General features: G+C 37.6%; 1 protein-coding gene across 4 annotated transcripts in view; it reads left to right on the forward strand.

Moving 5' to 3' along the window:
• The window catches only part of PTP4A2 (protein tyrosine phosphatase 4A2), a 28,305-nt gene that overhangs the window by 10,087 nt on the left and 4,802 nt on the right, over positions 1–13,416 (forward strand). For 3 of the 4 annotated variants that reach the window (XM_046009481.1, XM_046009466.1, XM_046009455.1), the window contains 2 exons: positions 5,716–6,415; positions 9,599–9,691. In XM_046009481.1, the coding sequence (XP_045865437.1) occupies positions 6,320–6,415; positions 9,599–9,691 (189 nt within the window). In that variant the 5' untranslated portion in view covers positions 5,716–6,319. Of the gene's footprint in view, positions 1–2,783; positions 2,966–5,715; positions 6,416–9,598; positions 9,692–13,416 lie in introns of all 4 variants that reach the window. The other variant, XM_046009473.1, reaches the window with a different exon arrangement.

Genomic DNA, 13,416 nt, shown 5'->3' on the forward strand with positions numbered 1-13,416 from the left:
TTAAAGATTTATTTGTCAGAGAGGGGGGGAAGAGAGAGAGGGTTCATAGAACACTCCAAGCATGGCCCCACCTCATAACCTTGCAACAGCTAATCCCTTTGCCTAGAATGCTCCTTCAAATATCTGTTGGGCTCACACCCCCAGGTCTTGGATAAAATGTCACTTTTTTCAGTGAGGCCTTTCTTGATAGCCTTATTTAAAATTAGAAGCCCTCTCCTTTCTGGCACTGCAGTTTCCCCTCCTTTGCATTTTTCTCCATAACAGTGGCATATTTTATCTTTTTCTGCCTACTGAGAATTTTCATTTACTGCTCTTGCTGCACTTTAAAGAGTACTAGGATGCATGGTATGTGTCTAATAAATAACCTGAATTATTAGTAAATTCTTAATTAGCCAAATTGTAAGGAAGATATTTTAACTTTTTTTTTTTAAAGATTTTATTTATTTATTTGAGAGAGAGACAGAGAGAGCATGAGAGGGGAGAAGGTCAGAGGGAGAAGCATACCCCCTTGGAGCAGGGAGCCCTATGTGGGACTGGATCCCAGGACTCCAGGATCATGACCTGAGCCGAAAGCAGTCGCTTAACCAACTGAGCCACCCAGGCTCCCCAAGATGTTTTAACTCTTCATGAGAGTGAATTCTGTACTCTTGATAGGTTATTCATACTTATTTAAGAGAGGTGTAGGTGTCTTTGTTGAAGTGAGGTGAATTTGTTTTAGGAAAAACTTGTTGCAAGGTTTTAGCTGTATATGCAGTATAATGCTTTCATGTTGCCTGTTTGTACAAACCAAGCTGACTCAAATTTGCATGACTTCCTGTAGAATTTCTGGTAAGAAAAATAACAGTAAATGTATGCTTACTTGTTTTTCCAGACCTTTGCTTTGAGATTTTTTTCTTAGATCTAGACTTCTTTATTGTGTATTTATATTATAATGTACTGTTTTAATTTGGTGAATCCTGGCATAGCCCATCAAATTAGAGAGTTTATTTTATCATTTACTTTAACTCGGAAATAGAGAATTTCTCAGTGGAAGACTTGATGTGAGTGGATTGACAGAATTTTTAAAAGGATGCCTAATAAGTTTGTGTTGCCCTCAAATTCTCTATATTTATAGTTGAACTTAGAATTACAGTTGCCAGAGAAGAACCTGAATTTTACTCAGTAATTTAATATCTTTAACAAAGAATAAAACTGTCTGGAATTGTGTAGGAACAGGGCTGCCTGGGACTAAGAGTGACTAGCTCTCTCAAGGCTCTTTATAATCCTGTGGTTATAGCACTTTTGAGAACGTGGTTAAATTGTAAATCGTTGTAGGGTTCTTTATCACCCTTGAATGAAAAGAAAAAGGTAATACATGTCCTGGGAAAAGCAAAAATATTTCAGAAGTGATGTATTATGATAAAGTAAATCATGCTTCTGGCCTCCACCTCCGGTCCCCTTGACCCTGACAAGAAGTTACCTCTTTGTAACTTTCCAGATAGTTGATGGATATGAAAGCTATACATTACTCACAAATATTTCTCTATATACTGTTTGTACCATCATGTGCTCTTTGCAGTTATTAGGGTCTCTTAGCCATCTTTCCATATTTCATGCAGATCTGTTTGATTCTTCTTAACCTCAGCATAATGTTCCATTTTAAGAATATATCATGATTAAATGATGGTATATTATTTCATGCATTTGATTCTCATTTCATTTAGATATTAGCACTAGAGTATTGACACAGGATATTTAAACTCTGACAAACCTCTCTTCAAAGTTTAAAGTAGTCTTTGTTGTGTTACTGACTTAGTCTTACTGGTAGTACATTGTCTTAGCTTGGTTGGCCTCTTGCTCACTTGCTCTTCCAGCTTCCCCTTTCTTCATCTTTTTCCTCTTTCTCCTTCCTTCTTCTCCTTAATTTAAAAGGATTTCTGTGTCATAGACCATTCCTTCTAATCCTGCAGTGAAGTTATCTTCTTTGATTAGAAATGCAAATATTGTATAGGAAATGGGAATGTCCCAAATTCAACATTTTAAAAGTTAGGTTCTATAAAAGATAAAATTACTTAATGTCAGAGAGATGGGTTTAGAAGAAAATTTTCCTATAAGATGTGTAGGTACTGAGTTTATGCTAAACTATAGGGCTTTGTAATTTTGAGTACCTTCCAGCTGTGGTGGGTTATGGCTTTTTTTTTTTTTTTTTTTTTTTACAGACTGCTTTGTATTCTTATGTCTCTTACACGAATTAACATTAGTTTATCTGAATAGACAGGTGCAAGAGCATTTAACTGTTGATGTGTAGTTGAACTCTTGGGGCTGGGAGATGAAACAGAAGCTCGTTTTTATCATACATCTTTTAACATTAATAGAACATACTGTTTGATTTGGTGGAAATTCCTTTGCTGGGGATTTTGTTATTTTTGTTAAGAATTGAAAAATTGTTAATTTTTTTAAGAATTGAATTTTGTTAAGAATTGAAAATCTAATAATGAATTATCCTTATCCTTGGAAGTGGTCCTTCCAAAAGGAATAAGATGGGATAAAACTTGTTCTGTTTGCTAAGTGGACAAACACTGGAGACTAGGTAGAAAACTTAATGCTAGAGCTGTAACCTTTCAAAACTGGTCATCACTACAAAGCCGGTCTTTCAGTGCCTTTATTCAGCTGACACACATATTAGCTGCGATAACCAAAGGGATTCAGACAGGTTAGAATTTCCTTGTGTTTTGCTTTTCACTGCATGCAAACCATTGTTCTTTGAGTGGTTACTTTAATAATCTTTTCTCCCCTTATTTAAGGTCACAGAGTTGCAGATCAACATCCAAGCAAATATTTGAAGAAAAGTTAGAGTTACATGAAAAAGATTATGACCTGAAAAATATATGGATACCTCCATAGTCAAAACTGAAGGAAAAATGAATCGAGTTAGGAGACCTGGGTTCCTGTCTTTGATCTGCTACTAATTAGTGATGTGGTCTTAGTTAAGTCATTTTAACCTCTCTTGCTCCCAAACATCATTTTTTCTTTTCTTCGTTTTGTTTTTTTTTTTCCCTAAATGTCAGAGTCATTGCTCTAAGTTTCTCCTAGCTTTAAAATTCCTTGACTGTACAAGGAGTACTCTATCAAATGTGTAATCTAAGGTTCCTGTTTTGGGGTTATAGTTAGGAAAGTGGTGGTATATATTTTTATTTTTCTTAGTTTGAGTATTAGAAGTTTCATGATTTTACTGTAGTGTATAATTTCTGCTGAGGTATTGAAGTTCCTAGAATGCCGTTTTGAATTTCTAATTTCTTGCATATCTTTCATATTTTAGGAACATTTGAGTTTTGTGCTTGTGTCCATGATAGTATTGTTACAAGTATGTAACTTTAAAAATACAGTGTCATAAGAATATCATAAAAAGACTTGTGGATAGAATAGGCTTGAAAGTTTGTAGGCCTTGGTTCTTTCTTACAATTTCTTTTTTTTTGTTTAAAGATTTTATTTATTTATTTGACAGAGATCACAAGTAGGCAGAGAGGCAGGCAGAGAGAGGTGGGGGCGGGGTGGGGGAGCAGGCTCCCTGCTGAGCAGAGAGTCAGATGTGGGGCTTGATCCCAGAACCCTGAGATCTTGACCTGAGCTGCTAAGCCACCCAGGGATCCCTTTTCTTACAATTCTTAATTGTATTTTCGTTTCCTCCTGAAATGGTTCTGTGGTGCTTACCTTTCATGTCTTTTTCTATCTGGTCACAGTCATCTTTTCAGAGACTACTAAATAAGCATTTATTGGTGGATTAGAGAAGACGTAAGGGAAAGAATTTAGACGTTGTCCCTATTTCCAGAGCTATCTGTTTATTTATTTATGAAGATTTATTTATTTATGTAATCTCTACACCCAACATGGGGCACGAACTCATGACCAGAAGATCAAGAGCTGCTTGCTGTACTGACTGAGCCAGCCAGGTGCCCTCAGAGCAACTTACGATTTTGTTGATAATCTGACTGAGCTAACTATAAAGATTACTGTGTTTCAGTACAGCAGGCCCAAAATAATATTAAAAATTCTGCCACTTTTCTTTCTCACCTTGTTTTTGGTATGGGGAGGAGAATGCTGTGTTGAATCGATGACCTTTAGGTGCTTTCATACTCTTGTGATAGTGATGTGATGTGAGAAATACATGGACTAGGAGTGCCTGTGTGGCTCAGTCAGTTGAGTGTCTGATGCTAGATTTCTGCTCAGGTCGTGATTTCAGGGTCGTGAGATAGAGCCCTACATCAGGCTGTGTGCTGGACTTGGAGCCTTCTTGAGATTTTTTTACTTTCTCTTTCAAAAAAAAAAAAAAGGTAAACTGGACTAGAAATGAGAGGATGGGATTTATGCATTAGTTGAGGCAGTAGGCATTACTGTACATTGGAATAACCTTTGATTAAGGTTATTCACCTTAATCTTAATTCACCTAAGATATTCACCTTAGAAAAGTCAAGATATTCACCTTAGAAAAGTTACTTCTCTTTCTTCATTCCTAGAAAAGTTACTTCTCTTTCTTCATTCCTTGTAGGTAGTAACAACTACTTAGAGTTGTAAGGAAAATAAATTTTTTCAAAAGAACTTTATGGACTGGTGTTATAGTTGGGGGCCAGTGCATATCCTTTGGATAGAAAGAATTAAATCCTCAAAGTGGAATTTTGGTAAATGCCCTTCATCCATTTACAGATGTATCTTTTCTTTTTCTTAAGATTTTATTTCTTTACTTGACAGAGAGCACAAGCAGGGGGTGCAGCAGAGGGAGAGGGAGAAGCAGGCTCCCTGCTGAGCAGGGAGCCCGACATGGGGCTCAATCCCAGGACCCTGGGATCATGACCTGAGTCAAAGGCAGAAATTTAACCACAGAGCCACCCAGGTGCCCCTACAGATGTATATTATTTTAAGCAAAGTGTGTAAAGGACTGAACCATCAAGCAGAAGAATAAAATCATTGTGAGCTTTATGAAGAGTCTGTGGAGGGAAGCTTTCTTTAAGGATCTTTTAGTAACTCTTTTTTTTTTTTTAATTTAATTTTTTAAAAAAGATTTTATCTATTTATTTGACGGAGACAGTGAGAGAGGGAACACAAGCAGGGGGGAGGGGGAGAGGGAGGAGCAGGCTTCCTGCTGAGCATGCAGCCCAGTGCAAGGCTTGATTCTAGCACACTGGGATCATGACCCAAGCCTAAGGCAGACACTTTTAACAACTGAGCCACCCAGGCAACCCTAATAACTCTTTTAAATGAGCTTGAAAGGGGTGCCTGGGTGGCTCAGTGGGTTAAAGCCTCTGCCTTCGGCTCGGGTCATGATCTCAGGGTTCTGGGATCGAGAGCTCTCTGCTCGGCGGGGAGCCTGCTTCCCCCTCTCTCTCTGCCTGCCTCTCTGCCTACTTGTGATCTCTGTCAAATAAATAAATAAAAATCTTAAAAAAAATAAAATAAATGAACTTGAAAATAAGGTCACTTAAAAATGACTTGAGTTACAAATAATCTTACTAATACAGAGATTTCATTCAACCCCTTTTGGAAAAAGAAAGACATACATTTGAATTTCTGACTTTTAAAATTCTTGGTATATATTTTTATTGTTGTCTTTGTAGATGACAGTAATTAAGAATTGGTGGCATTTCAGATGTCTTTGGATTCATAGAGAACGTATTCTTGACTTTGAGTATGTTACTGTGCTGTCAGTCTCCAGTTCACTTTACTTATGCTTTTCTCCTCTAGGTTTTTCGTTGGAATATACGTTGCACATTTATGGCGATTCTGAGCGTGAGGGCAGACTTCTGCCAGGCTCAGCACAGCGTTTTCGCTGACAAGTGAGCTTGGGGGTTCTATGTGCCATAATTAACCTTGCCTTGAAGACTCTGGACACCAAGACTGGCCTCAGAAATAGTTGGCTTTTTTTTTTTTTTTTTATTACAAGCATATTTCTTTTAATGACTCCAGTAAAATTAAGCATCAAGTAAACAAAAGTGGAAAGCAACCTACACTTTTAACTTGTCTCACTAGTGCCTAAATGTAGTAAAGGCTACTTAAGTTTTGTATGTAGTTGGATTTTTTTGGAGTCCGAAGGTATCCATCTGCAGACATTGAGGCCCAAGTTGAATTTGGATTCAAGTGGATTCTAAATACTTCTGCTTACCTTGAAGAGAGAAGCTTCTTAAAGAATAAACAAGTTGAATAGAGCAAACACTGATCGATAGTAGGCATTTTAGTGGTCTTTTTTAATGTTTTCTGCTGTGAAACATTTCAAGATTTATTGATTTTTTTTTTTGTCATTTTCCCCATCACACCCATACACGCACGCTCACACTTTTTATTTGCCATAATGAACCGTCCAGCCCCTGTGGAGATCTCCTATGAGAACATGCGTTTTCTGATAACTCACAACCCTACCAATGCTACCCTCAACAAATTCACAGAGGTAAGACTGCAGTTTGGTCTACTTTTTGGGTTGATTGATCGGTACAGTTATAAATGAACAGCATTTTGAAGGAATCTCTTAACACAGGGCTGTTTATTTCTTTGTTTGGAATATGGATCATCCTCCTACCAATCTTTGTTCGAATTGGGTTGAATTAGTTATAACAGGTTTTTAAAAGAACATTTATGGAATTTGGGGAGACTTTAGAAATTATCTAGTTGTTTTTCAATATCCTTTCTACATAGCAGTTCATCATATTTTTTTTTTAAAGATTTTATTTATTTATTTGACAGATAGAGATCACAAGTAGGGAGAGAGGCAGGCAGAGAGAGAGAGAGGAGGAAGCAGGCTCCCTGCGGAGCAGAGAGCCCGATGCGGAGAGCCCGATGCGGGGCTCGATCCCAGGACCTTGGGACCATGACCTGAGCGAAAGGCAGAGGCTTTAACCCACTGAGCCACCCAGGCGCCCCAGTTCATCATATTTTTAATAATAAAAATAATTAACATTTATTGAACACTTAGTATGTATCTAACATTATAATAAGCAGTTTTGTGCTTTATATCATTTACTACTCAAAATAGCCCTATGAGGTATAGGTACTATTACTGTCTTCGTCCTCTAGATGAGGAAACTGAGTTTCAGGGCAATGTGGTAATTTAGTAATTTACCTCAAGGTATACAGCCTACGGTAGAACTGTCTCTGACTCAGAAACCCATGTCTGCCTCAAATATTCTAGCCTCTTTTGATAAAAACCTACTCTAGAACTACTTAGCAATAGTAACCGTCATATACAAGGATGAGAACCTTAGGGGGAGGAAAGGTATTTTAGATAACATTTTTATGTCAGATCCTTCATTTTCTCTGCTGTATTTATGGAGTAGTCTTAGAGAGCTGAATGAACTCCTAGGGATCCTAAATCCACCCCTCTCATGTTACAGATGGCACAACAGTTCAGAACAGCACAGTAAACATAATCAAAGAAGAGGTTTTGACTTGCTTAAGGACACATATTTACTATAAAAATTTCTGTTATAACCTTTCAGTGAATGGCCACTGTGGAGTTCATTTTAATAGGATTTTATCTGTATTTTGAAATGTTTTAAAATTACTAAGTCCATGTAATACTAACAACTTTTCCTGAGTCTGTTTTAGAAGACCTTTCTGTGAGAACTAAATTCCTTTAGCAATTAAAATAACTTTGCTCTTTAGATAACCAAATGATAGATGGACACTTCTTATAGGATAGCATTGTTCCTGCTCATTTATACTTAATTCCCAGAGCTTCTTAACTTTGTGTACACAGTGTACAAGTTGATTCCAGGCCTGTGTGCCCTGAGGTTGTTCAGTCACCTTTAAGCCTGGTTGAATTATGTGATACTATTTTCAGCCTATGGATTCCTTGGCCATAGACTCCAGAAGTGGCAGAGGCCACTGTCCTTTAACTATAAAAAGATGTTGGTGGCCCACTGAAGATGGGTGGTCACTGGGTTAGGCATGCAGTAGGAAAAATTTTAAAGGAACAAAGCTGCTGCTTTTTTAAAAAAAGATTATTTATTTATTTATTTATTTGACACAGAGAGATCACAAGTAGGCAGAGAGGCAGGCTCCATCCCAGGACCCTGGGATCCTGACCTGAGCCGAAGGTGGAGGCTTAACCCACTGAGCCCCCAGATGCCCCAAGGAGCAAGGCTTCTGGCTGTGATGGTATATTTGTAGGCTTTGTAATATGATACCACTTTTAAGTCTTAATTTCAAAATTACCTCTGTTTCTTCATTGTATTTCATTTTTTAAAAGATTTTGTTTTTAAATTTTTTAAATTTTTATTTTTTTGGAAGATTTTGTTTATTTATTTGACACAGGGAGAGAGACAGTGAGAGAGGGAATACAAGCAGGGGTAGTGGGAGAGGGAGAGGCAGGTTTCCCACTGAGCGGGAGCCCAATGCGGAGTCAATCCCAGGACCCTGAGATCATGACCTGAGCCAAAGGCAGACGCTTAATAACTGAGCCTCCCAGGCACCCCTAGAGATCTTATTTTTAAGTAACCTCTATACCCACCGTGGGGCTTGAACTTAAAAACCTCAAGATCAAAAGTTGTATGTTCCACTGACTGAGACAGCCAAGTGCCCTACTTTTGTTTCTTTAAATTAAAAAAGCAGTAAGTACTTACTGTGTAAAAATCAGAATGTACACATAAACAAAAGATAGTTTAAAAATTCTTAACTCTTAATACCTGGCTCTGGATGTTTTTCTCTGCATATATGTGTATATTTACTTATATACACATAATAGGATCACACACACACGCACACACACTATATATATATATATACACACACACACACTCACAAACATATATATATACACATATATATTTAAAGATTTTATTTATTTATTTGACAGAGAGAGAGATCACAAGTAGGCAGAGAGGCAGGCAGAGAGAGAGGGGAAGCAGGTTCCCCATTGAGCAGAGAGCCTGATGCGGGGCTCCATTCCAGGACCCCGAGATCACAACCCGAGACAGGCGCCCCAGGATGACACTATGTTTTAAAAAATCTTCCCCCAACCTTTTTAGTTTTTTTTTTTTTTTTTTTTTATTTGACAGAAATCACAACTAGGCAGAGAGGCAGGCAGAGAGAGGAGGAAGCAGGCTCCCTGCGGAGCAGAGAGCCCGATGTGGGGCTCGATCCCAGGACCCTGGGATCATGACCTGAGCTGAAGATAGAGGCGTTAACCCACTGAGCCACCCAGGCGCCCCTTAGTATTATTTTTATAGCTGTCACAGTATCCTGTATGAATGTGCCATACTCTGATAACCCTGTTTTTGGACTATTCATGTTTCCATCTTTTTACCATTCCAAAGAGCCCATGTTGAACACACTGGTACCAAAACCTTTGGGTATATCTTTAATTACTATGTTAGTATAAATTCTCAGAAGTAGAATTTCTAGGTCAGAGTGTATTGTGCTTTTATAGTTTTTGTGATATGTTACCAAAGTGTCCTTTATAAAGGTGGTTGTGTTGATGCTTCCAGTAAGAGCCTGAGTGTTCATTCTGTATGTTGCCACAACGAGAATGATTTTTATCTTTGTCTAAAAATGATGTCTCATTGCTTCAGTTTATTTTTAAAGTTTCGGTTGTGGATTCTAAAAGTATGATCCCTCATATTTGTCTTCTTTAAAGGAACTTAAGAAGTATGGAGTGACAACTTTGGTTCGAGTTTGTGATGCTACATATGATAAGGCTCCAGTTGAAAAAGAAGGAATCCACGTTCTAGTGAGTGTGTAGTGTTTTCATCTTTCACTACAAACAAGTAGTACCTTTTAAACTTAACTATTTTTAAAACCAGGCCCTCAGTAGTATGCTTTTTAAGCTTATAGTAGATACAGTGTTGAAAACAGTCTTTAAAAAGTTTTGAATTGCAGTTTTGTTCATTTGTGCCCTTAAAGTCTATGTATGTGGAGTATTTTCAACAAATGAAAAGCAAAATTGAGTGTACGCTTAAGAAAATGGAAATTTGCATTTTGTTTTCTCTAGGATATTATTGCAATATTTAGCTTTTGTATCTAAGCTACTGGTTTGAATCTAACTGAAAGTAATTTCCATCTGAAATTCTTTTTTTTTTTTTAAAGATTTTATTTATTTATTTGATAGAGAGAGATCACAAGTAGGCAGAGAGGCAGGCAGAGAGAGGAGGAAGCAGGCTTCCTGCTGAGCAGAGAGCCCGATGCGGGGCTCGATCCCAGGACGCTGGGATCATGGCCTGAGCCGAAGGCAGAGGCCTTAACCCACTGAGCCACCCAGGCGCCCCTCCATCTGAAATTCTTAAGTCACATGGAAATACACTTGGCTCTTGAATGTGAGGTTAGGGGCACCAACCCCCCCATATAGTCAGAAATCTACGTATAACTTTTGACTTCCCAAAAACTAAACTACCAATAACCTACTGTTGACCAGAAGCCCGACCAATAGCATTATATAGCAAAATACATTAACATGTATTTTGTACGTTACATGTATTATGTGCTATATTCATACGATAAAGTTAGCTAGAGAGAAGAAAATTTTATTAAGAAAAAATAAGAGAAAATACATTTATAGTACTATACTGTGTTTATTAGAAAAAAATCTGCCTGTAAGTGGACCCACACAGTTCAAACCTGTGTTGTTTGAGGGCCAGCTGTATTCTTTCTGACTTTACAAGCACTAATTAGTTACTTATTGTTTTGTGGATAAACGGATATGGGACAGAAAAGCCTGGAGAAGAGGTTAAGATGGGAGAGGGCATCTTGCTTCAGAGTAATCAGCATAGTTTCTGACATTTTGTGGTAGGTTTCTAAGAAGGTTTTCTGTGATTAGGTTTCTTTTATTTTCAGTTTGAACATGAAGTGATTGGAATTATTTTAAATTCCTCCTTAGTCTCTAAGTACACTATTTCATTTATTGGAAATAGGAGCCTCAGATTAGGTAAAATTTTGTATCTTCTTGCCTATGAATAGTTGTCTGAACCGCAAGAGCACGTAATGAAATGACCTTGTAGTCTTAGGTGTTTTAGTAGAGTTCTTTGATTTAATTGTGGAAAGACAGTGTTGTAGGGAGAGAATTAGAGAGTTTTAAAGTAGTTGGTTAGGAAGAAAGTAATAAAGAAAGTAGTGGTAGGAGGTAGGAGGTTACGTTCCTTTTTTTTTTTTTTTTTTTGGAGAGGTAGTTCTGTAGTCTTTATGCATTGGTCAGTAGTTGGGAAGGCAGTTCATGCAAAGAAAATAAATGTCCTGTTGGTAAGGCAGTTGTCTTATATCTGATCCATAAAGTTCCTCACCTCCATTTGGTGAAACACAAAAACTAAATAGCCAAGCATTATGTTTTTTAAAAATTTATTTTAATAGAATGGCATGGTAATAATTTGCTTGTATTCCCATTTCTAAAGGACTTTAAGGTGCCCTGGCTGGAAGTCATTGGGGATATGTATAAAATGTAATCCTGTGTTTAATGATATAAAAACAAAATTTTAACTTCTGAAACTAGGCTGACTATGAGTTCTTTTTCCTATATTGTGAGTATGTTCTCCAGTGGGCAGATGAGAAATCAGTTTGTTTTGACAGATGGCATGGATGAGAAAATGAACTGTGGGTTGACTATAGTTTGTTTGAATCAGTAATGTTGGTAAACACTTTTATGAAGTAGAAGTGAACTAAAGAACTTAAACTAGGTTGTTGAAGATAATGGCGAGTCTGGGATTTATTCTATGCCTTTAAATCGACAGTTTGGTTTAAATAGCTGTGATCAGATAAAATTAAAAATCTAACATTTAGAATTCAGCTTGGAATTTCTTTCCTTTTTCCAGAGATTTTTTTCTTTTAAGATTTTATTTATTTATTTGACAGAGATCACAAGTAGGCAGAGAGGCAGGCAGAGAGCCAGGAAGCAGGCTCCCTGCTGAGCAGAGAGCCCTAGGCGGGGCTCTATCCCAGGACCATGGGATCATGACCTGAGCAGAAGACAGAGACTTTAACCCACTGAGCCACCCAGGTGCCCCCTTTTTCCAGAGATTTTAAGTGGATTGTTAATCTACTTTTGCTAGGTGAAGAAAGTTTGGAATATTTTGTGGTTTTATTTATTTATTTATTTTAGAGAAAGAGAGTATGAGTCGGGGGAGGGACAAAGGAAGAGAAAGAATCTCAAGCAGACTTCATGCCGAAACCAAGTCAGATGCTCAACTGACTGAGCCACCAGGTGCCCCTGGAATACTTTATAAGAGGATATCCCCAAAGTTAGACCTTTAAAATCTTTTGACTAATGTTATTGCAAATCAGAGGCATATTGGGAAAGACTAATGGTGGTTTCAGTTATGTCAGTTTGAAGTTCAGACAGTTCTAAATATTTTAATGATTTTTTGATAGAAACTGCTTTATATGAACAAGTGAAGCATATTTCACATTATTGTTACTTGGGTGCATTTTAGGGAGTATTAGAGGAAATAAGCTCATATTCTAAGGTACTTGCTTACTGGTTTTACTGCTATTTACAGTTAAACTTAGTGACATTTATAATGATAACACTGACAGCCCTTTAATTATGGGGTGTAGTTGACAAATCAAACATAATGTGTTGTCACGGCTAATGGGCTACATGAAGTGTTCTAGTGGTGCCCGTAATGAGAGCAGAATCAATTTAGTGCTTTGTCACTTTTTTTTTCTTTTTCTTTATCTAGCATCTTGAAGTATCCTTTTCCAACCTCATTAGAGTAATCTTATGTTTTAAAAAAAATTCCCAGTGTTTTTACATTTCTGTCCCTGAGCTGGATGGGAGTAGGGGAATGCAAAATGTGAATTCCCTTCCCCTCTTTCCTTAAAGCTGATTTATGTTGGTTTCTTAGGCCTTTTTTCTAAGTAGAAAGGAAGATAAACCCTGCCTAGATGCTCATGGGGTTGGTCTTAATTAAAAAACAACCCAAGGGGTGTCTGGCTGGCTCAGTCAGTAGAGCATGCAACTCTTAATCTTGGAGTTGTGAGTTTCAGCCCCACCTTGGGGGTGGAGATGACTTAAAAACACACACATAAAAAAATTGATGAATGTAAAAAGAAAAAGGGATACTTGGAAAAAAAGGTCTCCATTTGCTCAGGAGCCTATCCTGTGGCACTGTGTTCGTTAAATGCGATATGTATAATTTAGGCAGAGCTTCAAAAATATTTAGTACTTGGCTATTTATTTATTTATTTTTAAAGATTTTATTTGTTAGAGAGTGTGCATAAGTATGGGGAGGGGCAGGGGGACAGGGAGAAGTAGACTCTTCACCAAGCAGGAAGCCAGATACATAGGCCCCTGGGATCATGATCCAAGTCGAAAGCAGATGCTTAACTGACTGAGCCGCCCAGGTGCCTCCCCACCCCATTTTTAAAATATATAAGCACAAAGGTGGTAGTATATTTCTGTTATGATATGCTAATTACTGGAGATTTCTTATGAGAGAGCCTTTCTCTAAAGAAAAGGCATCATAGCTT

This window comes from Meles meles, chromosome 1, assembly GCF_922984935.1.
Source record: "Meles meles chromosome 1, mMelMel3.1 paternal haplotype, whole genome shotgun sequence".
In the NCBI taxonomy this organism is placed as follows: domain Eukaryota; kingdom Metazoa; phylum Chordata; class Mammalia; order Carnivora; family Mustelidae; genus Meles; species Meles meles.